We start from the raw sequence: 25,458 nt of genomic DNA, 5'->3' as shown, positions 1-25,458 counted from the left end.
TTTCATTTTTTCTTTATTTTAAAAGTCTATCTCCACCATTCAGCCCCACTGTACAGTTTATATGTAGAATTATTCTACATAAAAAGCTGAGTCACTTAGTAAATACATACATTACTTATCTTGTACTGTACTGTATTTTACTCCGGAGCTACATTCACAATTCTTCTGGTTGCTATTTGATACAGTCAACAAGATTATTATCAGACATACCCCTTACAGCTTTGTTGAGCTCCTATAATGCAAGGGGCAGTTCGTTTTTCCTATATCAGATGACTGTTCAGTGCCTGGTGTAAAGGTTACACTCCCTAGAAGCTAAACCGCCAGAAAGAGCTCTGTTCAGTTACTGAAACAGCAGGGAATATTGAGAGATTTAAGCTCTGAAGCCTAAAAAATAGTGAGTGCACTTTAAAATATAATACAAGTTGTAACTCATGATCAGTATAAAATAAGTAATGTAATGTGTGTACACAGAGAATCCACCAGCAGAATAGTGAGTGCAACCTCTGGAGTATAATACAGGCTGTAACTCAGGATCAGTACAAGATAAGTAATGTAATGTATGTACACAGTGACTCCACCAGCAGAATAGTGAGTGCAGCTCTGGAGTATAATACAGGATGTAACTCAGGATCAGTACAGGATAAGTAATGTAATGTATGTACACAGTGACTCCACCAGCAGAATAGTGAGTGCAGCTCTGGAGTATAATACAGGATATAACTCAGGATCAGTACAGGATATGTATGTAATGTATGTACACAGTGACTCCACCAGCAGAATAGTGAGTGCAACCTCTGGAGTATAATACAGGCTGTAACTCAGGATCAGTACAAGATAAGTAATGTAATGTATGTACACAGTGACTCCACCAGCAGAATAGTGAGTGCAGCTCTGGAGTATAATACAGGATGTAACTCAGGATCAGTACAGGATAAGTAATGTAATGTATGTACACAGTGACTCCACCAGCAGAATAGTGAGTGCAGCTCTGGAGTATAATACAGGATATAACTCAGGATCAGTACAGGATATGTATGTAATGTATGTACACAGTGACTCCACCAGCAGAATAGTGAGTGCAGCTCTGGAGTATAATACAGGATGTAACTCAGGATCAGTACAGGATAAGTAATGTAATGTACAGTGGAGGAAATAAGTATTTGATCCCTTGCTGATTTTGTAAGTTTGCCCACTGTCAAAGACATGAACAGTCTAGAATTTTTAGGCTAGGTTAATTTTACCAGTGAGCGATAGATTATATTTAAAAAAAAAGAAGAAAATCACATAGTCAAAATGATATATATTTATTTGCATTGTGCACAGAGAAATAAGTATTTGATCCCCTACCAACCATTAAGAGTTCAGCCTCCTCCAGACCAGTTACACGCTCCAAATCAACTTGGTGCCTGCATTAAAGACAGCTCTTACATGGTCACCTGTATAAAAGACTCCTGTCCACAGACTCAATTAATCAGTCTGACTCTAACCTCTACAACATGGGCAAGACCAAAGAGCTTTCTAAGGATGTCAGGGGCAAGATCATAGACCTGCACAAGGCTGGAATGGGCTACAAAACCATAAGTAAGACGCTGGGTGAGAAGGAGACAACTGTTGGTGCTATAGTAAGAAAATGGAAGACATACAAAATGACTGTCAATCGACATCGATCTGGGGCTCCATGCAAAATCTCACCTCGTGGGGTATCCTTGATCCTGAGGAAGGTGAGAGCTCAGCCGAAAACTACACGGGGGGGGACTTGTTAATGATCTCAAGGCAGCTGGGACCACAGTCACCAAGAAAACCATTGGTAACACATTACGCCGTAATGGATTAAAATCCTGCAGTGCCCGCAAGGTCCCCCTGCTCAAGAAGGCACATGTACAGGCCCGTCTGAAGTTTGCAAATGAACATCTGGATGATTCTGAGAGTGATTGGGAGAAGGTGCTGTGGTCAGATGAGACTAAAATTGAGCTCTTTGGCATTAACTCAACTCGCCGTTTTTGGAGGAAGAAAAATGCTGCCTATGACCCAAAGAACACCGTCCCCACTGTCAAGCATGGAGGTGGAAACATTGTGTTTTGGGGGTGTTTCTCTGCTAAGGGCACAGGACTACTTCACCGCATTAATGGGAGAATGGATGGAGCCATGTACCGTCAAATCCTGAGTGACAACCTCCTTCCCTCCACCAGGACATTAAAAATGGCTCGTGGCTGGGTCTTCCAGCATGACAATGACCCGAAACATACAGCCAAGGCAACAAAGGAGTGGCTCAAAAAGAAACACATTAAGGTCATGGAGTGGCCTAGCCAGTCTCCAGACCTTAATCCCATCGAAAACTTATGGAGGGAGCTGAAGATCCGAGTTGCCAAGCGACAGCCTCGAAATCTTAATGATTTACAGATGATCTGCAAAGAGGAGTGGGCCAAAATTCCATCTAACATGTGTGCAAACCTCATCATCAACTACTAAAAACGTCTGACTGCTGTGCTTGTCAACAAGGGTTTTGCCACCAAGTATTAAGTCTTGTTTGCCAAAGGGATCAAATACTTATTTCTCTGTGCACAATGCAAATAAATATATATAATTTTGACAATGTGATTTTCTGTTTTTTTTTAAATATAATCTATCTCTCACTGGTAAAATTAACCTACCCTAAAATTTCTAAACTGTTCATGTCTTTGACAATGGGCAAACTTACAAAATCAGCAAGGGATCAAATACTTATTTCCTCCACTGTATGTACACAGTGACTCCACCAGCAGAATAGTGAGTGCAGCTCCGGAGTATAATACAGGATGTAACTCAGGATCAGTACTGGATAAGTAATGTAATATATGTACACAGTGACTCCACCAGCAGAATAGTGAGTGCAGCTCTGGAGTATAATACAGGATGTAACTCAGGATCAGTACAGGATAAGTAATGTAATGTATGTACACAGTGACTTCACCAGCAGAATAGTGAGTGCAGCTCTGGAGTATAATACAGGATGTAACTCAGGATCAGTACAGGATAAGTAATGTAATATATGTACACAGTGACTCCACCAGCAGAATAGTGAGTGCAGCTCTGGAGTATAATACAGGATGTAACAGGATCAGTACTGGATAAGTAATGTAATGTATGTACACGGTGACTCCACCAGCAGAATAGTGAGTGCAGCTCTGAAGTATAATATAGGATGTAACTCAGGATCAGTACAGGATAAGTAATGTAATGTATGTACACAGTGACTCCACCAGCAGAATAGTGAGTACAGCTCTGGAGTATAATACAGGATGTAACCCAGGATCAGTACAGGATAAGTAATGTAATGTATGTACAAAGTGACTCCACCAGCAGAATAGTGAGTGCAGCTCTGGAGTATAATACAGGATGTAACTCAGGGTCAGTACAGGATAAGTAATGTAATGTATGTACACAGTGACTCCACCAGCAGAATAGTGAGTGCAGCTCTGGAGTATAATACAGGATGTAACTCTGGATCAGTACAGGATAAGTAATGTAATGTATGTACACAGTGACTCCACCAGCAGAATAGTGAGTGCAGCTCTGGAGTATAATACAGGATGTAACTCAGGATCAGTGCAGGATAAGTAATGTAATGTATGTACACAGTGACTCCACCAGCAGAATAGTGAGTGCAGCTCTGGAGTATAATACAGGATGTAACTCAGGATCAGTACAGGATAAGTAATGTAATGTATGTACACAGTGACTCCACCAGCAGAAAAGTGAGTGCAGCTCTGGAGTATAATACATGCTGGAAGTAAACCATGTTAAACACATAAAGGATGTCTTAATTAGTTAATGCTATTTTTAAAGCTAAAGTATGTCTAATCTATCACAGTTTTGTTGTGGATTTTTGGCAGTTTGCTCTAATTTTTCTCTGCTTCTGTGGAGACCCAGCAGTATTACTCATTATAACATAGAAGCAGTGTTGGACTGTAACGTCTATGGCCGCGGACCGTCGTCCTGACTTACCCTCTGACGGCCGCGGCCGAGCAAGTTCCCGGCAGCATCTCCCTCCTGGGAGATGCCGGCACTCACTTCCTGGTCCGGACACTGTCTCCTGCAGGGTGCGCGCGCCCGCGCGTGCACGGCCTTAAAGGGCCAGTACACGCATATTTGCAGAATAGCTGCAATTAGCCCAGAATGACTCTGGACTATAAAAGGGGCTCTACCCTCTCGGTCATTGCCTGAGCATTGTTGCGTTACCTTAAGTTCATCCTTGCAAATGGTCTCCTAAGTGTTTTCCAGTTCCCAGTGTTACCCGCTCCTGCTGCCTGTACCCCGTGCTACCGTGCCGTCAAGAGTTGGAGTCGTGTTGTGCCCTCCGCTGCATCTACTGTGTCTACTGTCGGAGCCTCATCTTAGCCTGAATCCACCGCTACTGTCTACATTGCTTCAGGTACCCGTTCAGAACTATAGACATTGCATTGTACCTGTTTGTCCAGCTTTTATCCCGCTACGTGGTATGGCCCAGTGGGTCCACACCCCGCACCGTGACATGGACTGATGTACTTTGGGCCTTTCAGAGGAAATGATCCTAAGGGCCCATCCTATATCTATACAGAACATGTTCACGTATACTGTACTGTTATCACTTTATACTTACCCTAACAGAAATAAAGGTTAATCGGTTATGTGTGCATTAACACCCAAAAACTGACCAACCCCCTATTTTTTGATGGGACACATTAGATTGCCAGAGCTTGGGCACACCAGATGAGATTATGGTCCTATGGTGGGCGAGTCTGACCCTGAAAAGAAGGACTACTGGTATGTATAGATGAGCACCATTAGGACTTTGGAGTGTCTGACTATTCTCGGCTCCTTCTTTACCCAAAATAACATCCCAACATTGCGTGACTTAGATGAAATAGCCACAGCAGCCCCTTTTTTATTAACCACAAATATAACACTACGCATAAAACATATATAAATCCCATTATACATAAGATTATAGGTAACAGTATAATTGACTTCACAAGGGGGTCTTTGAAGGTCCTCCATATAAAATAACCTGCAACATCAACTCCACCTCTCCCCCCTCAGCCTCTCCGTGGCGATTTTAAAGCTTTAGCCAGCTAAAAACTAGACCAGGCACGCAGAAGATTCGCCAAATTTATTAGTGGTGCATTCTGGGATCATTTTGGACAACTCTAGACACTTTTCGAAACTATCGAGGCGCAAAATGTGTGTAAAACACATAATAAATCTGACGCAAGGCATACGCACCAGTTTTTTGGTGCAAATTCTGAATTCAGAAATTTGGCGCATGTAGCAAAGTAAATCTCCCTTGCTCTGAGCTGTGAACAAAAATTCTGGAAATTGACTTTAAAGCAGGGGCCCGGACGTGAAAAAATGAATACTAAGACCTATTGACTTTTATAGGAGAGTGTTGTGGGCATGCTCTGTATGATGTGCAGAGGTCACTGTGCAGGGAGAGGGAGGAGAGAGGAGGAGGTGAGCTTTCCTAATCACCTAATGTCAATGGTGTGATCCTCCGATGATAATGAGATGACTGCTAACCCTTTGGGTTTATCCGAATCTGAAAATCCAACATAGCGCCTGTAGGAGAAGTTCATCGTGAGCCTCCCGTACACCCTCTGTGTTCCAGCTCCGGATTTCCCCTTTAAATTTCAAGTAAGTTTGGTTGCATTATTCTATGAGACATTCAGAGGGAAAGTACTAATTATACTAATGATGTCTCAAATAATAAGTGTGGGGGAAATAATAGGGTAGTGCGCCTTTATGAACATTGGCAGCTCTTATGCTAACGTTAGCTTTGTTAATCTGTAATGAAAATTAATTTTAGCTGCCATGTCTTACAACATGGTCTGAAAGTATGTGAACCCCATCTAATTGGCCCAAACCATTGCTAACGGGTTTATATAATCCAGTATAGAGACATGATATCTTCATGGATCTGGAGTACTCAACCTTTTCTGCTCCGAGGGTCACGTTATCAGAATCTACCACTCCCAAGGGCCGCAATTAGACTTAAATGAGTATTCCTATATAAGACATTTATGGAAAAATCAATGGTATATGGCATAAATGTCTCATAGGAAAATGTTCCACTTTTAGGAAGCCTCATGGATTGTGGTTTCCATGGCTGAGAAGCCACACAAGACTGGGATCATCATACACAATGCCAGGTGTCAGCTAGAGTGATGTAAAGCCGCCACCACCACCACTTGCCTCTGGAGCAGTGAAACGCACATTTCATTATCTGAAGGGAGAATATAATGAGGAGACTTTTTGACTGAATGGGTAGAGACAACTGTAATTTCTAATGGAGGAGGAATAATGGTTGGGGGCTGTATTTCATGGTTTGGGCCCCTTAGTTTCCTATAGGGTTTTGAACACCTTAATATAGGGGCCAACCACTCTATAATGTTGAAAAATTTGCAATACTTTGCCGTTCTGGTGCCACCGGTACCAGGGTCTTCAGCCGTATATTGATGTCATTGCGTCAAAGTGATATTTCGTCAATGGACATGAGACTTTGCTGGCCGGAGCAGTGACATCACTATGAACGACACACCCATTCTGCGACCACTGGTTGGCTGAGGTGGTCCTGTGTCCTCCGATAAAACATCCTCATCTGAAGCAGCAGGATACCCTGGTACCGATGGCATAGAAAGAGTCCTGACCTCAACCCCATGTCCTGTGAGCCAGTAGTTATTTCACAATACCAGTGCCCGACCCCACTAATGCTCCTGTGGCTGAATAGATGTGAGCCCTCCCAACCCTGTTCCTAAATCTGGTAAAAAAGAAAAACCTTTCCACAAGAGCGGAGAGGGGACCAACTTCACTAATGTCCATGGTTTTGGAACGGGATGTTCAACATAGGCAGGTGATCTTCAGGTGTCCACATACTTTGGCCATGTAGTGTATATATACCGCTTGGCACATTGTAACATACTGTAAATGCAATCAGTTGCCTTACAGCCAGGGACTAAGAATGAGAGGGGGTCATTTTGGGTACTAGGTATGAAAGGGAGGTCATGCTGGAGACTAAGAATGAGAAGGAAGCCATGCTGGGGACGAGGATGAAAGGTTTGTGCGTAGGGGAGACAGGTTTGTGGTTGAGAATATAATCTAATACATAACAAAAAGGTTTTATTTGCTTGGGGACTAGGAATAAGAGGGGAAATGCTGGGGACGAGGAACTAGAAGGGAGCCATGCTGGAGACTAAGAATGAGAGGGAAGCCATGCTGGGGACTAGGAATGAAAGGAGGGTCATGCTGGGTACTAAGAATGAGAGGGGAGCCATGCTGGGGACTAGAAATAAGAGGGGCATTGCTGGGGACGAGGAGCTGGAGGGGAGCCATGCTGGAGACTAAGAATGAGAGGGAAGCCATGCTGGGGACTAGGAATGAAAGGAGGGTCATGCTGGGTACTAAGAATGAGAGGGGAGCCATGCTGGGGACTAGAAATAAGAGGGGCATTGCTGGGGACGAGGAGCTGGAGGGGAGCCATGCTGGAGACTAAGAATGAGAGGGAAGCCATGCTGGGGACGAGGAATGAATGGTTTGTGCGAAGGGGAGACAGGTTTGTGGGGGAGAATATTATCTAATACATAACAAAAAGGTTTTATTTGCTTTGTTGTACAATAATATTCACACTCTTTCTGTTAGGATTTGCTCTTCAACACCTTCAGCCTCCAACTGCAGAAGAATTACAAGAGCTTTTAATTATACAATGAGCAAGTTTTATTTACAGAAAACCAGAAACCCCTTCATTCATACACCTATAGATTCCCCTGCGCTCCCCGGGATCATGTCATTGTGATCATGAGCAGTCGTACAATGATGGACTCACTCCAATAGAGTAGGGGATGTATGGAGCAACTACAAGTCCCAGTAAGCCATATAAACCCAGCAATTTGTCATTAGAATATGTCTCAAATTTAAAGGGGCTTCCAGTTTTATGTCATTAAAGCTGAATTCCTTCTATTAAAAGTTATACATTCATTCTTCACCATTTTTAAGATCTATGTTTGCTGTCAGTGAATGGGAACATTGATATTTGTACAGCCAATGTCCAAAAAAAAACATTTAGACCTAGCAACCAAATTCATGGTGATAAATTCACATCCTTCCGCAATAAAGGGAGCTCCTTGTATAATAAGTTATGCAACTTACTAATACATATTATATAACCATTCCTCAATATTTTCAAGATCTTTGCTTGCTGTTAATGAAGAGCCTAAACGAATCCTTGTATAATAGTTTCTGCAACTTTCTAATATACATTATACAGTGAAACCTCCCCAGAAGACCACCCCTTTGAGAATACCCCCCATCCAGACTAAATTTCTTTGTGACGGATTGTCTCCTCCATTATAGTCATGCTGCGGACTAGGAATAAGAGGGTCATGCTGGGGACTAGGAATGAAAGGGTGCCATGCTGGGGACAAGAAATGAGGGTAGTCATGTTGCGCACTCGGAATAAGAGGAGGGCTAAGCTGGGGACTAGGAATGCGAGGGGGTCATGCTAGGGACCAGGAATGAGAGGGGAGTTATGCTGGATATCAATAATGAAGGGAGGTCCATGCTGGTAACTAGGCATGAGAGGGGAGCTATGCTGTGGACTATGAATAAGAGGAGGTCCATGCTGCAAACTAGGAATGAGAGGGGACAATGCTGGGGACCAGGATGAGAGGGGAGACTTGCTCAGGATTAAAAATGAGAGGGGGCTATGCTGGGGACTAGGAATGAGAGGGACAATGCTGGGGCAGAGGAACTAGAGGGGAGCGATGCTGGGGACTAGGAATGAAGGAGGGGCCATGCTGGAGACCAGGAATGATAGGGGAGCAATCCCAGGAACTAGGAATGAGAGGGGAGTCATGCTGGGGATTAAGACTGAGAGGGGAGCTTTGCTGGGAACTAGAAACTAGAGGGAGCCATGCTGGGGACTTAGAACGAGAGGGGGGCCTTGATTGGTTTTCAAAATGACAGGGGGGCCATGCTTGGACCAAGAATAAGAGAGGAGTCATGCTGGGGACTAGGAATGAGAGGGAAGTTATTCTGCTCACTAGGAATAAGAGGGCCATGCTGGGGACTAGGAATGGGAGGGGAGCCATGCTGGGGACCAGGAATGATAGGGGACCCATCCTGGGAAATAGGAATGAGAGGGGAGCCATGCTGGGGACCAGGAATGAGAGGGGAGTCATGCTGGGGATTAAGACTCAGAGGGGAGCTATGCTGGGAACTAGAAACTAGAGAGAGACATGCTGGGGACTTAGAATGAGAGGGGCCATGCTGGGTTCTTAAAATGAGAGGGGGGGGGCATTCTTGGACTAAGATTAAGACAGGAGCTAGGCTGGGGACTAGGAATTAGAGTGGAGCCATGCTGTGGACTAGAAATGAGAGGGGAGTCATGCTGGTGACTAAGAATGAAAGTAGAGCCATGCTGGGGACTAGGAAAGAGAGGGGAGACATGCTGGGGACTAGGAATGAAAGAGGGGCCCTGCTGGGGACCAGGAATGATAGGGGACCCATCCTGGGAACTAGGAATGAGAGGGGAGCCATGCTGGGGACTTGGAATGAGAGGGGAGTCATGCTGGGGATTAAGATTGAGAGGGGAGCTATGCTGGGAACTAGAAACTATAGAGAGCTATGCTGGGGACTTAGAATGAGAGGGGGGCCATGCTGGGTTCTTAAAATGAGAGGGGGGCATGCTTGGACTAAGATTAAGAGAGGAGCTAGACTGGGGACTAGGAATGAGAGGGGAGTCATGCTGGTGACTAAGAATGAAAGTAGAGCCTTGCTGGAGACTAGGAAAGAGAGGGGAGAAATGCTGGGGACTAGGAATGAGTGGGGAGCCCCGCTAGGGACTGGGAATGAGAGGGGAGCCTTGCTGGAGACTGGGAATGAGAGGGGAGCCTTGCTGGGGACTAGGAATGAGAGGGGAGTCATGCTGGGGATTAAGATTGAGAGGGGAGCTATGCTGGGAACTAGAAACTATAGAGAGCTATGCTGGGGACTTAGAATGAGAGGGGGGCCATGCTGGGTTCTTAAAATGAGAGGGGGGCATGCTTGGACTAAGATTAAGAGAGGAGCTAGACTGCGGACTAGGAATGAGAGGGGAGTCATGCTGGTGACTAAGAATGAAAGTAGAGCCATGCTGGGGACTAGGAAAGAGAGGGGAGAAATGCTGGGGACTAGGAATGAGTGGGGAGCCCCGCTAGGGACTGGGAATGAGAGGGGAGCCTTGCTGGAGACTGGGAATGAGAGGAGAGCCATGCTGGGGACTAGGAACTACAGGGGTCATGCTATGCACAAGAATGAGAGGGGAGCCGTGCTTGGACTAAGAGAGGAGCCATGCTGGGGACTAAGAATAAAGTGGAGCCATGCTGAGGACTGGGAATGAGATAAATTCACTCCCTTCCCAAATCAAGTAAGCTCAATCCTTGTATAATATATTCTGCAACTTTCTAATAGACATAATGCATCCATTCCTCATAATGTTAAGATCTCTGCATGCTGTCAATGAATAGGAACATCCTTTTTTTTATTTACAGCTAGTGTAAAAAAAAAAAGCCTCCAGACCTAGCAGCCCTATTCGTGGTGATGAATTCACACCCTTCCCCAATGAAGTAAGCTCCATCCTTGTATAATATCTTCTGCAACTTTCTACATTATACATCCATTCCTCAACATGTTAAGATCTCAGCTTGCTGTCAATGAATTTGAGCCTTCCTTTCTAGACCTAGACAAATTCACTCCCTTCCCCAATCATGCCTAAACCAACACAGTCCTGAATGTTCACAGCTCAACATTGGACCATGTAACCAGTGACCCTTATGGAAAAATCAGAGGGGGTCACATGACCCAAGGTGGGAGGCCATTTTGAATCCCCCCCCCCCCAAAGGTGGGCTGGAGTCAGGGAGGGGGCGGAAGTGACGTTACCGGGGGCGGAAACGGAGGGATTTGTCCCCCCTCCCTCCCCCCCTGGTTTTGGAGAGAAGGAAGATGGCGGCGAAGTCGGACGGCGTGTTGGGGGTCGGCTCCGGTTTCGCCCAGCTGCATAACCTGGACGAGGCGGCGGCTGCGGTGGTGGCAGACGGCCGGGGAGGGGACGGGGATCCCCGGGAGAGCAGCTCCATCCACATCTGTCACTGCTGTAACACGTCGTCCTGTTACTGGGGCTGCCGCTCGGCCTGCCTGCGCGCCCTGCTGCGGAGGGGGGAGGAGAAGGGGCAGCAGCAGGAACCGCCGCCGGCGGCAGCTCCGGGGGACCGGGCCTGGCTGGACTGCCTGTGGATCGTCCTGGCACTGCTCGTCTTCTTCTGGGACGTGGGCACCGACGTCTGGCTGGCGGCGGACTACTACTCCCAGCAGGACTACGTGTGCTTCTCCCTGACGCTGGGCTTCGTGCTGGTGCCCTCCGTGCTGGTGCAGATCCTCAGCTTCAGGTGGTTCGCCCAGGATTACAGCGCGGGAGGACTGGGGGCGGTGGAGGGGCTCAGCAGCCGGGGCCCCCCCATGATGGGCAACACTCATTATCACCACCACCACTACTACCACCGCCATCATCCCTACACCACCACCAGCCCCGGGGCGGAGAGGTTCTGCCGCCTCTCTGTCTGGATCTGGCAGACTGTCATCCATGTGCTGCAGATGGGACAAGTCTGGAGGTAAGGAGAGAATGTGCTGCACTGTAAAGTATCGGGGATTCTAACATGGCGGGTAATGTGGGGTGCGCTGGATGGATGGGGGGCTGATCTGATGGACTCTCCCTATGAAGCCTGAGGAGAGGTATATACATTGTATACACAGGAGTTAACGCCTGGATATTGAGGGAGATGATGTGCAATGTTGGGGGTTATCCTCTCACCTGAAGATGCATTTACAAAGTGGAGTACAGCAGGAAGACGAGTGTAATGGTTGGGGTGCTGCCTGGTTAGTGCAGGACTCATTACTTATAATGTGGGGGTCCTTTTATGGACTGCTGAGACGGGGGTCCTGTATAGGGACTGCTGAGAGCGGGGGTCCTGTATAGGGACTGCTGAGAGCGGGGGTCCTGTATAGGGACTGCTGAGAGCGGGGGTCCTGTATAGGGACTGCTGAGAGCGGGGGTCCTGTATAGGGACTGCTGAGAGCGGTGGTCCTGTATAGGGACTGCTGAGAGCGGGGGTCCTGTATAGGGACTGCTGAGAGCGGGGGTCCTGTATAGGGACTGCTGAGAGCGGGGGTCCTGTATAGGGACTGCTGAGAGCGGGGGTCCTGTTTAGGGACTGCTGAGAGCGGGGGTCCTGTTTAGGGACTGCTGAGAGGGGGGGTCCTGTTTAGGGACTGCTGAGAGGGGGGGTCCTGTTTAGGGACTGCTGAGAGGGGGGGTCCTGTATAGGGACCGCTGAGAGGGGGGGTCCTGTATAGGGACCGCTGAGAGGGGGGTCCTGTATAGGAACCGCTGAGAGGGGGGGTCCTGTATAGGGACCGCTGAGAGGGGGGGTCCTGTATAGGGACCGCTGAGAGGGGGGGGTCCTGTATAGGGACCGCTGAGAGGGGGGGGTCCTGTATAGGGACCGCTGAGAGGGGGGGGTCCTGTATAGGGACCGCTGAGAGGGGGGGGTCCTGTATAGGGACCGCTGAGAGGGGGGGTCCTGTATAGGGACCGCTGAGAGGGGGGGGGTCCTGTATAGGGACCGCTGAGAGGGGGGGGTCCTGTATAGGGACCGCTGAGAGGGGGGGGTCCTGTATAGGGACCGCTGAGAGGGGGAGCGTCCTGTATAGGGGGAGCGTCCTGTATAGGGACCGCTGAGAGGGGGGGGTCTTGTGCAGGGGCTGCTGGGGGTCTCTGGCATTGAAGGATGTCCTGTAATATGGAGTAATACACTTCTGCCTGGTGTTGGGGTGACTGGAGCCCCCTCATGTGGATGTGCCAGGAATGAAGCTGGTGATGAGACTTCTGTATAATGTGAGAGAATAATCTAGTGATCCAATATCCTGCTCTGATGGGGGGTTATACCTGCATGTGGGGGCACAGGAGTGGGGTACATGGGGATCCTGCATGTGGGGGCACAGGTGGTACAGTAATGGGGTACACTGATCCTGTATGTGGGGTACACTGATCCTGCATGTGGGGGCACAGGTGGTCCTGTATGTGGGGTACACTGGTCCTGTATGTGGGGTACACTGGTCCTGTATGTGGGGTACACTGGTCCTGTATGTGGGGTACACTGGTCCTGTATGTGGGGTACACTGATCCTGCATGTGGGGGCACAGGTGGTACAGTAATGGGGTACACTGGTCCTGTATGTGGGGTACACTGGTCCTGTATGTGGGGTTCACAGATCCTGTATGTGGGGTATAGTAGTGGGGTACACTGATGTATGTGGGGTATAGTAGTGGAGTACACTGATCCTGTATGTGGGGTACACTGATCCTGTATGTGGGGTTCACAGATCCTGTATGTGGGGTATAGTAGTGGGGTACACTGATGTATGTGGGGTATAGTAGTGGGGTACACTGATCCTGTATGTGGGGTACACTGATCCTGTATGTGGGGTACACTGATCCTGTATGTGGGGTATAGTAGTGGGGTACACTGATCCTGTATGTGGGGTATAGTAGTGGGGTACACTGATCCTGTATGTGGGGTATAGTAGTGGGGTACACTGATCCTGTATGTGGGGTACACTGGAGGATGGGTCTCTGGTGCGGGGGCTGCTGATGTGTAATATAGATGTTCCGGCAGATGATCCATTAACCTTCATGTATGAGGAGTGAGGCCTCGCGGCTGCTGCTCTCAGTGAATAACCTTCCTGCCATTGTCAGAGGTGGAGATTACACCGCAGGAGACGCTGCAGCTTCAGAGCCGTCTATTACACACCCAGATGTAGCACAATGTCTATATCTCCAGCACAGACACCGGCCCCGTCCTCACCGGGGACCTCCGCTCTGTAGTCCCAGCAATGTGATGGGGGATTGGTGCAATGTCAGTGCTGGAGATGGGGACTTGTCAGGCAGGTCAGGTATTGTGTGGGCGCTGAGAGATGTCCCCAGCCCATGGTGGTGAACTGCAGTCTGTGCATCCAAAGCCTCTGCTGCTGAGCTGCATACACAAGACGAAGCACAGCTGGAGATGCTGATCTGTACGTTTATATATAGGAGACATGCACTATAGACTGGAGCTATCCACAGCCAGAGGTGCTGATCTGTACGTTATATATATATAGGAGACATGCACTATAGACTGGAGCTGTCCACAGCCAGAGGGAGGTTCTGATCTGTACGTTATATATAGGAGACATGCACTATAGACTGGAGCTGTCCACAGCCAGAGGTGCTGATCTGTACATTATATATAGGAGACATGCACTATAGACTGGAGCTGTCCACAGCCAGAGGTGCTGATCTGTACGTTATATATAGGAGGCATGCACTATAGACTGGAGCTGTCCACAGCCAGAGGTGCTGATCTGTACGTTATATATAGGAGACATGCACTATAGACTGGAGCTGTCCACAGCCAGAGGTGCTGATCTGTACATTATATATAGGAGACATACACTATAGACTGGAGCTGTCCACAGCCAGAGGTGCTGATCTGTACATTATATATAGGAGACATACACTATAGACTGGAGCTGTCAACAGCCAGAGGTGCTGATCTGTACGTTATATATAGGAGACATGCACTATAGACTGGAGCTGTCCACAGCCAGAGGTGCTGATCTGTACGTTATATATAGGAGACATGCACTATAGACTGGAGCTGTCCACAGCCAGAGGTGCTGATCTGTACGTTATATATAGGAGACATGCACTATAGACTGGAGCTGTCCACTTCCAGAGGTGCTGAACTGTACATTATATATAGGAGACATGCACTATAGACTGGAGCTGTCCACAGCCAGAGGTGCTGAACTGTACATTATATATGAGACATGCACTATAGACTGGAGCTGTCCACAGCCAGAGGTGCTGATCTGTACATTATATATAGGAGACATGCACTATAGACTGGAGCTGTCCACAGCCAGAGGTGCTGAACTGTACATTATATATAGGAGACATGCACTATAGACTGGAGCTGTCCACAGCCAGAGGTGCTGATCTGTACATTATATATAGGAGACATGCACTATAGACTGGAGCTGTCCACAGCCAGAGGTGCTGATCTGTATGTTATATATAGGAGACATGCACTATAGACTGGAGCTGTCCACAGCCAGAGGTGCTGATCTGTACGTTATATATAGGAGACATGCACTATAGACTGGAGCTGTCCACAGCCAGAGGTGCTGAACTGTACATTATATATAGGAGACATGCACTATAGACTGGAGCTGTCCACAGCCAGAGGTGCTGAACTGTACATTATATATGAGACATGCACTATAGACTGGAGCTGTCCACAGCCAGAGGTGCTGAACTGTACATTATATATAGGAGACATGCACTATAGACTGGAGCTGTCCACAGCCAGAGGTGCTGATCTGTACATTATATATAGGAGACATGCACTATAGACTGGAGCTGTCCACAGCCAGAGGTGCTGATCTGTACATTATATATAGGAGACATGCACTATAGACTGGAGCTGTCCACAGCCAGAGGTGCTGATCTGTACATTATATATAGGAGACATGCACTATAGACTGGAGCTGTCCACAGCCAGAGGTGCTGATCTGTACGTTATATATAGGAGACATGCACTATAGACTGGAGCTGTCCACAGCCAGAGGTGCTGATCTGTACGTTATATATAGGAGACATGCACTATAGACTGGAGCTGTCCACAGCCAGAGGTGCTGATCTGTACGTTTATATATAGGAGACATGCAGTCTGCTCCATCTGTGTACACCGTATAGTCTGCTATCTCTATATAACACCAGGCAGTCTCTTCCTCTCTATATATTACAGTCCATCCGCTTTGCCATTTCTACTGCTCAGTTCTCCAGCTTTCTTCTCTTTCCTAGTATCGAACACCCGGACTATTGTCATTAACCCACTCGCTGCTCTCCTGCGTCTACGCGCACACTGATGGCTGTCCTGTACTCGCTACTCCCCCTCATGAAGTGCTCCCCTTGTGTATGAGTCAGGTCTTACACCGCCAGGTCCACACCGACCACGTTACCTCCGTGTGTATGGCAGTGACTCTTATTTTTTTTTTTTATACTCTTAATTACATCGTGCCCTATCTTTGGCATTTTGTGGTTACCCCCACCCTACATTGACTTTTACAAGGATTCATGTCCTGCTCCACCATCAGGCTGCAGAATGTCCTTCTTCTCCACCAGCCGGCTGCCGGAAGGGGATTAAATTGTAGGCTGGCATGTGTTTTATTCCTGATGACTGGCACTGTGGGATTCTATACCCGTGCTGATAGGGGTCTATAGTCTTACCACCCCAGACTGTGGACCTATAAACAGACGTCGCTGTGTAGGATTCTCCGGTCGGTCAGCGGGGACATGGTTGCCTTCCCGAGATGTATGTTTGGTTCTTCGTGGTGTACGAGCCTGCAGCCGGGCACTGTGTTCTGATGAGGAGTGTGTGTGTGGGGGAGGTTAAAATCCGTGAAGGTGGGAGCTGCTGCGGCTCATGACGGCCCCCTCCCCATGCCTTCTACATTTACAGATTTCGTTCTTGTGTGCAGAGAACATTAAATGAATACAGATCCGTGGCAGTGATCTCCTCAGCGGGGACGACTGACCTTTCAGATGTTTCTACACTATAGGAATCCTGGTGAAGACATCACAATATCCTGTACTCTAGATTTATAGGGCCAGTGACCCTCCAGCTATTTTGTAACCGTTTGAACCTGTTACGACCAGCGGGTTGTGGACCCACTGGGCTACTCCACCGGTTTAGCTTAGGGCCACCTCTAGGGGCATTTTGTAAGTAGCCTACCCGGTCTTCAGCCTTTAACACCTATTTTGGGATCTTGTCTTCACTGCAGGGAGGTCTCTACCTCTTGAGGTGGTCCCGGTGAGGTAGCATGCGGCTGGACGTGGGCAGGTAACTGATATCAACAGCGGACCTAATACAGACTGGTAATGGATAACCGTATACAGGCTGACCACCTATAGCAATAGCGGACTGTATACAGGCTGGTACAGACTGATCACAGATAGCAACAGCGGAGCGGATACAGGTTAAAAAGGAACCTTCGCTGGATAATCGTAGGTTGTTCCATTATTTCTCAGGCACCTGGTGGATAGTGAAGGCGCCTTATATAGTAATGGGGGGGGGACGGGGATTAGTGAGACACTTTTGTATCCAGAACAGTGTGGTCGCGAGCGGAGGACAGCAGCCTGGAGGAGGGACAGGCCGCTGGAGAAGGTACGAGACCCAGCAGTAGGGACCGCCGGCAGGAACAGTACCCGCCCCCGGTATTACAGAACCTTCCACCCTCTGGTTATTCCTGGAGAAAATAATCTAATTTTGTGGAATACACTACTGTTCTGTATTCATATCGAAGTCCCGCGGGTCTAGACTATTCTCAGGAGCCAGGCAGCCGTTGTGCCCAGACATTTGTTGCTAGTACCCATCTTTTTGGGTCGTTGTCTATCAACCTCTTTAGAAGTTCTTATTGACTGGAGTGGTCTACGTGGCTCCAGAAGTCTACAATAATGTGGTCACCCCTGTGCTCTTATAGAACGCCATGCCGGCCTCAGATAGTCATTTCATGCTAGGACTTCCAGCTCTACAGTAGACGAATGGCCCTTATTCTTCTGTCCAATGGCCCTTGAGAACAATGGACCTATAAACGGTCTCTGGTTGCTTTGACCAAGTCAGGACATCTATCTTCTACGTAAAATATCACGATGGATTAGAAAATGTCAGTGAATAGTTTAATGAAGGTTGGTTGACCGGAGCTAGAGAATGTTCTATTTCTCTATATGAAGAACCCTCTGACTATTCCATGTCTCCTGTTGTGGTTCCACCTTGGCTCTAAAGCCCTGGTAGGTTCCTTCAATATGAGAAGACCCAGCATTGAGTTATATTGGCTGTTGGGCAATGTAAACTCTAGTATCCCTCAAGTATTACTTCTAGCGGATCTGTCACTAGTTTATTAATTCCCGATCTCCTAACTAATCTAATAGGCGCTATGATGCTGATCACTGCAGCGGGATCTTTTTTTTTCCAAAACGTTTATTATTTGCAAAGTTTTATGAGCATTTTTCTAAATATGCTAATGTGGCTGTACTTGCCAAGTGGGAGGTGACTCGTTCTTTTCACTCTGTGCGGTGTAATGTTTTCTGTATGACGCTGTCCAATCAGCATACACCTCCTCCCCCTTCTCTGCCCAGCAACACTATGATCCTATATTACACAGCTTCCATTCCCGACTGTTTTCAACTGCTGATACCTCCGGTTGTTTCACAGCTAGAATCCCGTTGTCGTATGAAAGATTAGAATCTCATCTTTCATATGACACCAGAACCGCTGTTCTAGGTGGTCCACAGCGGGAGATGTGGCTATTTGAAGTGACCCCCCCCCCCCCTTCCCTCCAGTCTCCGTCTCTCACACTGTGTGAAGCAGCTTCATGCTGATTGGACAGTGTCAGAGGCTGTGAGGAGGCTCCACCTCCGGAGAATCGCTGCCGTTACCTCCCTCTTGTCCAGTATAGCCTCATTGCATATACAAAACCGCTCATAACTTCTAAAATAATAAACTTTTTGGGACACAATTTTCGCTATTATCATCGGTGTGACGGCGCCTATTCGATTAGCGAGGAGATAGGACATTACTAAACCAGTGACACATCTTCTTTAAAACACATGAATCACTCCATCACCAGTTTACAGCTAGTGTCATTTTAACAGTAGTGTTAACCCTCTGCTTGCCAACCAAATTTGATGTCCTATTTAATCCAATTAATTCATGTGAAGCCTGAGCTAATGAATCCCCTTATATATTTGTTTAGTCCTTCTCCTCCCTATTTCCCCACATATGTGAATCACTAGTCACCCTATCTGGTCTCTTGTATGTGGGAGCTTCAATACTGTAGTTTCCTATACGTTCCTGGTATAGGGGCTTATTATACATTGTATACTTCAATAGTAGAATGATTTCTTTGGAGGTTGGTACATGGGTATATAAAGGGTTAATCTAATCAGTCGTGTTCTAGGTGTTTGCTTTTTCACAGTTTTGGTCAAATACTGTTTGTTTTTTTTTTGTAGTATTTTCTCTGTTTTGATTCACCTGTTGCCAATTTATTTGCTTTCACACTTTCAATTTCTGGGTATCTTTGTATAGCAATAGCCATGTGACCGCAAGGTGACCACTATATACTGTGTGTGGAGGAGTCCTTGCGGAAGCAGTAAGTTTTTCTACCTACAAAATAATATAGGCATAGATAGTGATGCCTCCCTTTGTCTTTGTCCCTGGAAATGATGTAGCTACAGATAGTACTGCCGCCTTGTCTCTCCCAGGAAATTATGTAGCTACAGATAGTACTGCCGCCTTGTCTCTCCCAGGAAATTATGTAGCTACAGATAGTACTGCCGCCTTGTCTCTCCCAGGAAATTATGTAGCTACAGATAGTACTGCCGCCTTGTCTCTCCCAGGAAATTATGTAGCTACAGAAAGTACTGCCGCCTTGTCTCTCCCAGGAAATGATGTAGCTACAGATAGTACTGCCGCCTTGTCTCTCCCAGGAAATGATGTAGCTACAGAAAGTACTGCCGCCTTGTTTCTCCCAGGAAATGATGTCGCTACAGAAAGTACTGCCGCCTTGTCTCTCCCAGGAAATGTTGTAGCTACAGATAGTACTGCCGCTTTGTTTCTCCCAGGAAATTATGTAGCTACAGATAGTAAGTCCTCATTGTCTCGAAAGGGTGTAGGTGCAGATCGTCCTGCCTCCTTGTCTTTGCCTGTAAAATGATATAAACACAGATATCACTGCCTCCCTGTCAGTAATGTAGGTACAGATGGTGCTGCCTTCCTGTAAATGATGTAGGTACAGATATTACTGCCTCCTTATCTCTTCCTGTAAATGATGTAGGTACAGATATTACTACCTCATCTCTTCCTGTAAATGATGTAGGTACAGATAGTACTGCCTCCCTGTCTCTCCCTGTAAATGATGTAGGTACAGATATTACTGCCTCATCTCTTCCTGTAAATGATGTAGGTACAGATAGTACTGCCTCCCTGTCTCTCCCTGTAAATGATGTAGGTACAGATAGTACTGCCTCCCTGTCTCTTCCTGTAAATGATGAAGGTACAGATAGTACTGCCTCCCTGTCTCTTCCTGTAAATGATGAAGGTACAGATAGTACTGCCTCCCTGTCTCTTCCTGTATAAGAAGTAGGTACAGATAGTACTGCCTCCCTGTCTCTCCCTGTAAATGATGTAGGTACAGATAGTACTCTGCACGGTGATTCCTTCTGCGCCCTGTAGTCGATCATTCATACAGCACTTTGCAATGAAATATATAGATAAACCAGAGAGAAAAACGTGACTACTCGGCGTACAAACTATAAGCTGTAAAATTCAAAACGTGAATGTTGAGATAAATGAGGGCAGAGGATTATCTATCGACATAACTGGCAGAATTCTGGGTGGGGGGCTGGAGTTGTTCTTTAATGATGGCACTTTACACTTTTCCCTCTGTACACCCCTCATCCTCCTGCTGCTGCTGCTTTACTGGATGGTCTTTGTGGTCTTCATTGCTGTATATTTCTATAATCTGGGAGATAATAAACCGTTCTTTGCTCTTTCATTGAGTAGAACTTTTCCTAGAGAGCAGCTCCTCATGTTCACCAGCAAAGAATATAAAGCACCGGCTGATCTTATGCCACGGATTAAATTACAGGAGCACGCTGGAAATAATATGGTGTATAATTCAGAGGGGACACGTATGGGAAGGTTCTTACCGAGTACAGTTCTAGTCCACTGCCCCATCACAACCAGAATGTCCACCACCGAGTACAGTTCTAGTCCACTGCCCCATCACAACCAGAATGTCCACCACCGAGAACAGTTCTAGTCCACTGCCCCATCACAACCAGAATGTCCACCACCGAGAACAGTTCTAGTCCACTGCCCCATCACAACCAGAATGTCCACCACCGAGAACAGTTCTAGTCCACTGCCCCCATCACAACCAGAATGTCCACCACCGAGAACAGTTCTAGTCCACTGCCCCCATCACAACCAGAATGTCCACCACCGAGAACAGTTCTAGTCCACTGCCCCATCACAACCAGAATGTCCACCACCGAGAACAGTTCTAGTCCACTGCCCCATCACAACCAGAATGTCCACCACCGAGAACAGTTCTAGTCCACTGCCCCATCACAACCAGAATGTCCACCACCGAGAACAGTTCTAGTCCACTGCCCCATCACAACCAGAATGTCCACCACCGAGAACAGTTCTAGTCCACTGCCCCATCACAACCAGAATGTCCACCACCGAGAACAGTTCTAGTCCACTGCCCCATCACAACCAGAATGTCCACCACCGAGAACAGTTCTAGTCCACTGCCCCCATCACAACCAGAATGTCCACCGTCCACTCTTCGGGTATGTTCACACGGCCTATTTACGGACGTAATTCGGGCGTATTTGCCCCAAATTACGTCCGAAAATAGCGCCTCAATAGCGCTGACAAACATCTGCCCATTGAAAGCAATGGGCAGACGTTTGTCTATTCACACGAGGCGTAATTTACGCGCCGCTGTCAAATGACGGCGCGTAAATAGACGCCCGCGTCAAAGAAGTGACCTGTCACTTCTTTGGCCGTAATTGGAGCCATTATTCATTGACTCCAATGAATAGCAGCGCCAATTTCAGCCGTAACGGACGCCCTCGTGTGAACATACCCTTCTAGACACGGTGTAGCCAAGACCTTTTGTGTAGGGTTGTAAAAGGACTGACCCCCCCCCCCATAGGGGTCACAAGGTGGAGAACCTCACTGCAAGTACCACCGTTAATGCAATAATATAGGGCGAGCCTAAAACCGGCCATACTGTAGAGACTTCAGATGGACGTGTTCTGAATGACCTGCTGTTCTCGGTTTTGGATGACCACTCCATGATTGACTTTCCACGGACTGCACCCGACAACGACCAAAAAATCCAGCGCCGCAGATCAACTTTTCCACTTTTTGGAAGTTCCTCAAATTGGCCATCCAGACTCTCTAGTGTGTGGCCAGCTTTACAATGATAGGAGTTGTCTTATCAGGACAATCCCCCTCCACGTGACTATTAGCCAGAGCAGCTGAGACTTTGGTGGAGCCGTCCATGAGACTTGCTTTAAATTCACCTTTTTTATTTTTATCCTCCTAGAACAGTCCGCTTGAAGGAAATTAAACACATGGGTAAAGCTCTGAGTAAATTTATTCGGGGATTAACACTGTATGAAAGATGTGACCAGACCTCTCTTCTGAAATGGACTCTGGGGGTTGTAGTCTATGCTAGAGTGGCTGTATTTAGGAAAGTGTAGACAAAAACATAAAGAAAATATGGAGTAAAGTGGTGGACTTGTGGTAGGCGATTAGCCTTTTGTGCGTATATCTCGGTCTATCTGTAGCGGCCACCACCTCACCTCCCTCCTCCACTCATACTCACCTTCACGGTACCGCTCCATTCACTCCAGGCTGCGGTCTGGCCTCTGTCCACAGTACCAGCTCTGCTACATCTATTCCTGCTACTACCGAGGACAGCTCACACTACTAGTTACTTAACTCTCTGCACCTGCTGTCCTTGACTCTGGAGTAGCAGCATGCACTGATTGGTCATCTTCATGCAGAGCAATAAGGTTGCTTCCTCTTAACCCTTTAGTGACCGCCCATAGGTGTTTTTACGGAGGCCACTAATGGACTTTATTCCGATGCAATAACCTTTTTACGGTGTTGAATCGGAATAAAGTAATAGAGCAGGGAGCCGTTATATATCCCTGCTCTTAGGTAACCGAGGGCTGGGAGCATCCCTGCTCTAAAGGGTGAGATCGAGATCAGTATCGATCTCACCCGTTTAACCCCTCAGATGTGGCGATCAATAGCGAGCGTTGAGCGTCGGTGGTTTTGGGGAGAGGGAGGGAGCTCCCTCTCATCCCACCGGCACCCGTCGATAAGATCGCCGGGTGTCCATGTCTTCTATGGCAGCCGAGGGGCCTAATAAAGGCCCCCAGGTCTGCCCCTAGTTATGCCTGCTAGACCATGCCAGAGGCATGGCCTGGCAGATGCCTGTCCACTTTAAACGGACAGGCACTAATACACTGCAATGTACAAGTATTGCAGTGTATTATAAATGCGATCAGAGGATCACATATTGAAGTCCCCTAGTGAAACTAGTAAAAAAAAGTTTAGTAAAGTTAAAAAATATATATATGAAAAACCCACTTTTTCACCTTAAAAAATGCTCTATTATTAAAAAAAACAAAATCAAGTAAAGTTACACGTATTTGGTATCGCCGTGTCCGCAACGACCCCGACTATAAAGTCATGACATTATTTAACCATTATTATTTTACATTATGTCATTATTTAGTGAACGTCGTAAAAAATCAATGCAAAAATTGCTGTTTTCTGTGAATCCTGCCTTAAAAAAAAATGTGATAAAAAGTGATCAAAAAGTCGCATCTATTCCAAAATGGTGCCAATAAAAACTACAAGTCGTCCCGCAAGAAAAAAGCCCTCATACGACCGCATCGGCGAAAAAGAAATGTTATGGCTCTTCAAATATGGAGACACCAAAACAAATAATTTTGAAAAAAGTGTTTACTGTGTAATAGTAAAACATAAGACAGCTATATCAATTTGGTATCGTTGCAATCGTAACAACCCGCTGAATAAAGTTATTGTGTTATTTATACCACACGGTAAACGGCGTAAACTTAGGAAGCAAGAAAGTGTGGCGAAACTGCTACGGGTTCACTACACCCCCTGCTGTCCGAAAATATTACTCCGCTATATTGGACGGAGAGCGTCAAACTGTATTTCATATCTGTCTCTCTCTCTGCCTGTGTCTCTCTCTCTGTGTGTGTTTCTGTCTGTGTGTCTCTCTCTCTGTGTGTGTCTCTCTCTGTGTGTGTCTCTGTCTGTGTGTGTCTCTGTCTGTGTGTGTCTCTGTCTGTGTGTGTCTCTGTCTGTGTGTGTCTCTGTCTGTGTGTGTCTGTCTGTCTGTGTCTCTCTGTCTGTGTCTCTCTGTCTGTGTGTGCCTCTCTCTCTCTGTCTGTGTGTCTGTCTGTGTGTGTCTCTCTCTCCCTGTCTGTGTGTGTCTGTCTGTCTGTGTCTCTCTGTCTGTGTCTCTCTGTCTGTGTGCCTCTCTCTCTCTGTCTGTGTGTGCCTCTCTCTCTCTGTCTGTGTGTCTGTCTGTGTGTGTCTCTCTCTCCCTGTCTGTGTGTGTCTCTGTCTGTGTGTGTCTCTGTCTGTGTGTGCCTCTCTCTCCCTGTCTGTGTCTCTGTCTGTGTGTGTCTCTCTCTCTCTCTCTCTGTGTGTGTGTGTGTGTGTGTCTCTCTCTCTGTGTGTGTGTGTCTGTCTGTCTGTCTGTCTCTCTCTGTCTGTCTCTCTCTCTCTCATATCTCTGTGTCTCTCTCTCTCATATCTCTGTGTCTCTCTCTATAATCTATCGTGTAGATAGTTGAATCAATAGTCTGTAACCTGTGAGACTGATGTAAACTCCTATCTGCCCAAAAAAGGGTTTGTTGGCAGTTTTCTGCTGGCTGACACCAGGCGTGTTTGGTAAAATCGCTCGATCACTCGCCACATTGAGAAAGCGCATTCTGTTATCTTACGCGTTTTAGAAACTATATCTCTAATCTGCCAGTTTAGTCCGGCATGTCGCTGGTCAGATCGTTCATATGTACGATCCAGCTAACGATTATTTCCAGAAGTGGGACTTGTGAGGGATTGGGGTCAGAAGTAGGGATTGTCCATCCAATGGACCGGAGGTTACAGGGTCGACTGGAGTCTCACGTGCAGTTTTTGGAGCCAAAGTCAGAAGTGGATCCAACAGAAAGTAAAAGTAGAAGTCTTTCCTTTATACTTTTCCTTCCTTTTGGATCTACGCCAGGCTTTGGCTCCAAAAGTGGAGAGGGGGGTATGATCAGAAACCACCAGACATGTATGGCACCACTTATCTCTTAGGAAACAAAGGATCAGTGGGGAAATCATCCAACGTGTTTGAACCTTATTAGTTGGGGGACGGTCAGACTGTAGCCCACCCGTTCTATTACAATCTGTGTGGGGTGGATACTCAGGCTGAGCTCATTCTTCATACGGCCTCCGCCATAGAGGATCATTATGTATCTGGTGCCGGCCGCCAAGACCAGAACCTTCCATTATAATCCCGACATCATCCATTATATACAGTGTATATACATTTACAGTGTTTTCTATAGATTCCTTTTTGTATTTCTTCTTATTTGCATTTTGTTTGTACAATTCTGTTGATTTTGTTCATTAAAGTTTTGGTTAATAAAGTTTCATTTCATTGAATCTCATTTTATCCATGTGTTTTTCTGTTTCGTTTTATTCCT

General features: G+C 46.9%; 1 protein-coding gene across 1 annotated transcript in view; it reads left to right on the top strand.

The window, feature by feature from the left end:
• The first annotated feature begins 10,958 nt into the window (after positions 1–10,958).
• XKR6 (XK related 6) overlaps positions 10,959–25,458 on the top strand; it is a 276,743-nt gene continuing 262,243 nt past the window's right edge. Inside the window, exon 1 of the mRNA XM_075860873.1 lies at positions 10,959–11,654. Within this exon, the coding sequence (XP_075716988.1) occupies positions 10,990–11,654 (665 nt within the window). The 5' untranslated portion in view covers positions 10,959–10,989. The remainder of the gene's footprint in view (positions 11,655–25,458) is intronic.

Source organism: Rhinoderma darwinii, chromosome 4 (genome assembly GCF_050947455.1).
Source record: "Rhinoderma darwinii isolate aRhiDar2 chromosome 4, aRhiDar2.hap1, whole genome shotgun sequence".
NCBI lineage: Eukaryota > Metazoa > Chordata > Amphibia > Anura > Rhinodermatidae > Rhinoderma > Rhinoderma darwinii.
Note: the sequence above shows the minus strand (reverse complement) of the source record. Positions and strands in the feature narration are given on the sequence as shown.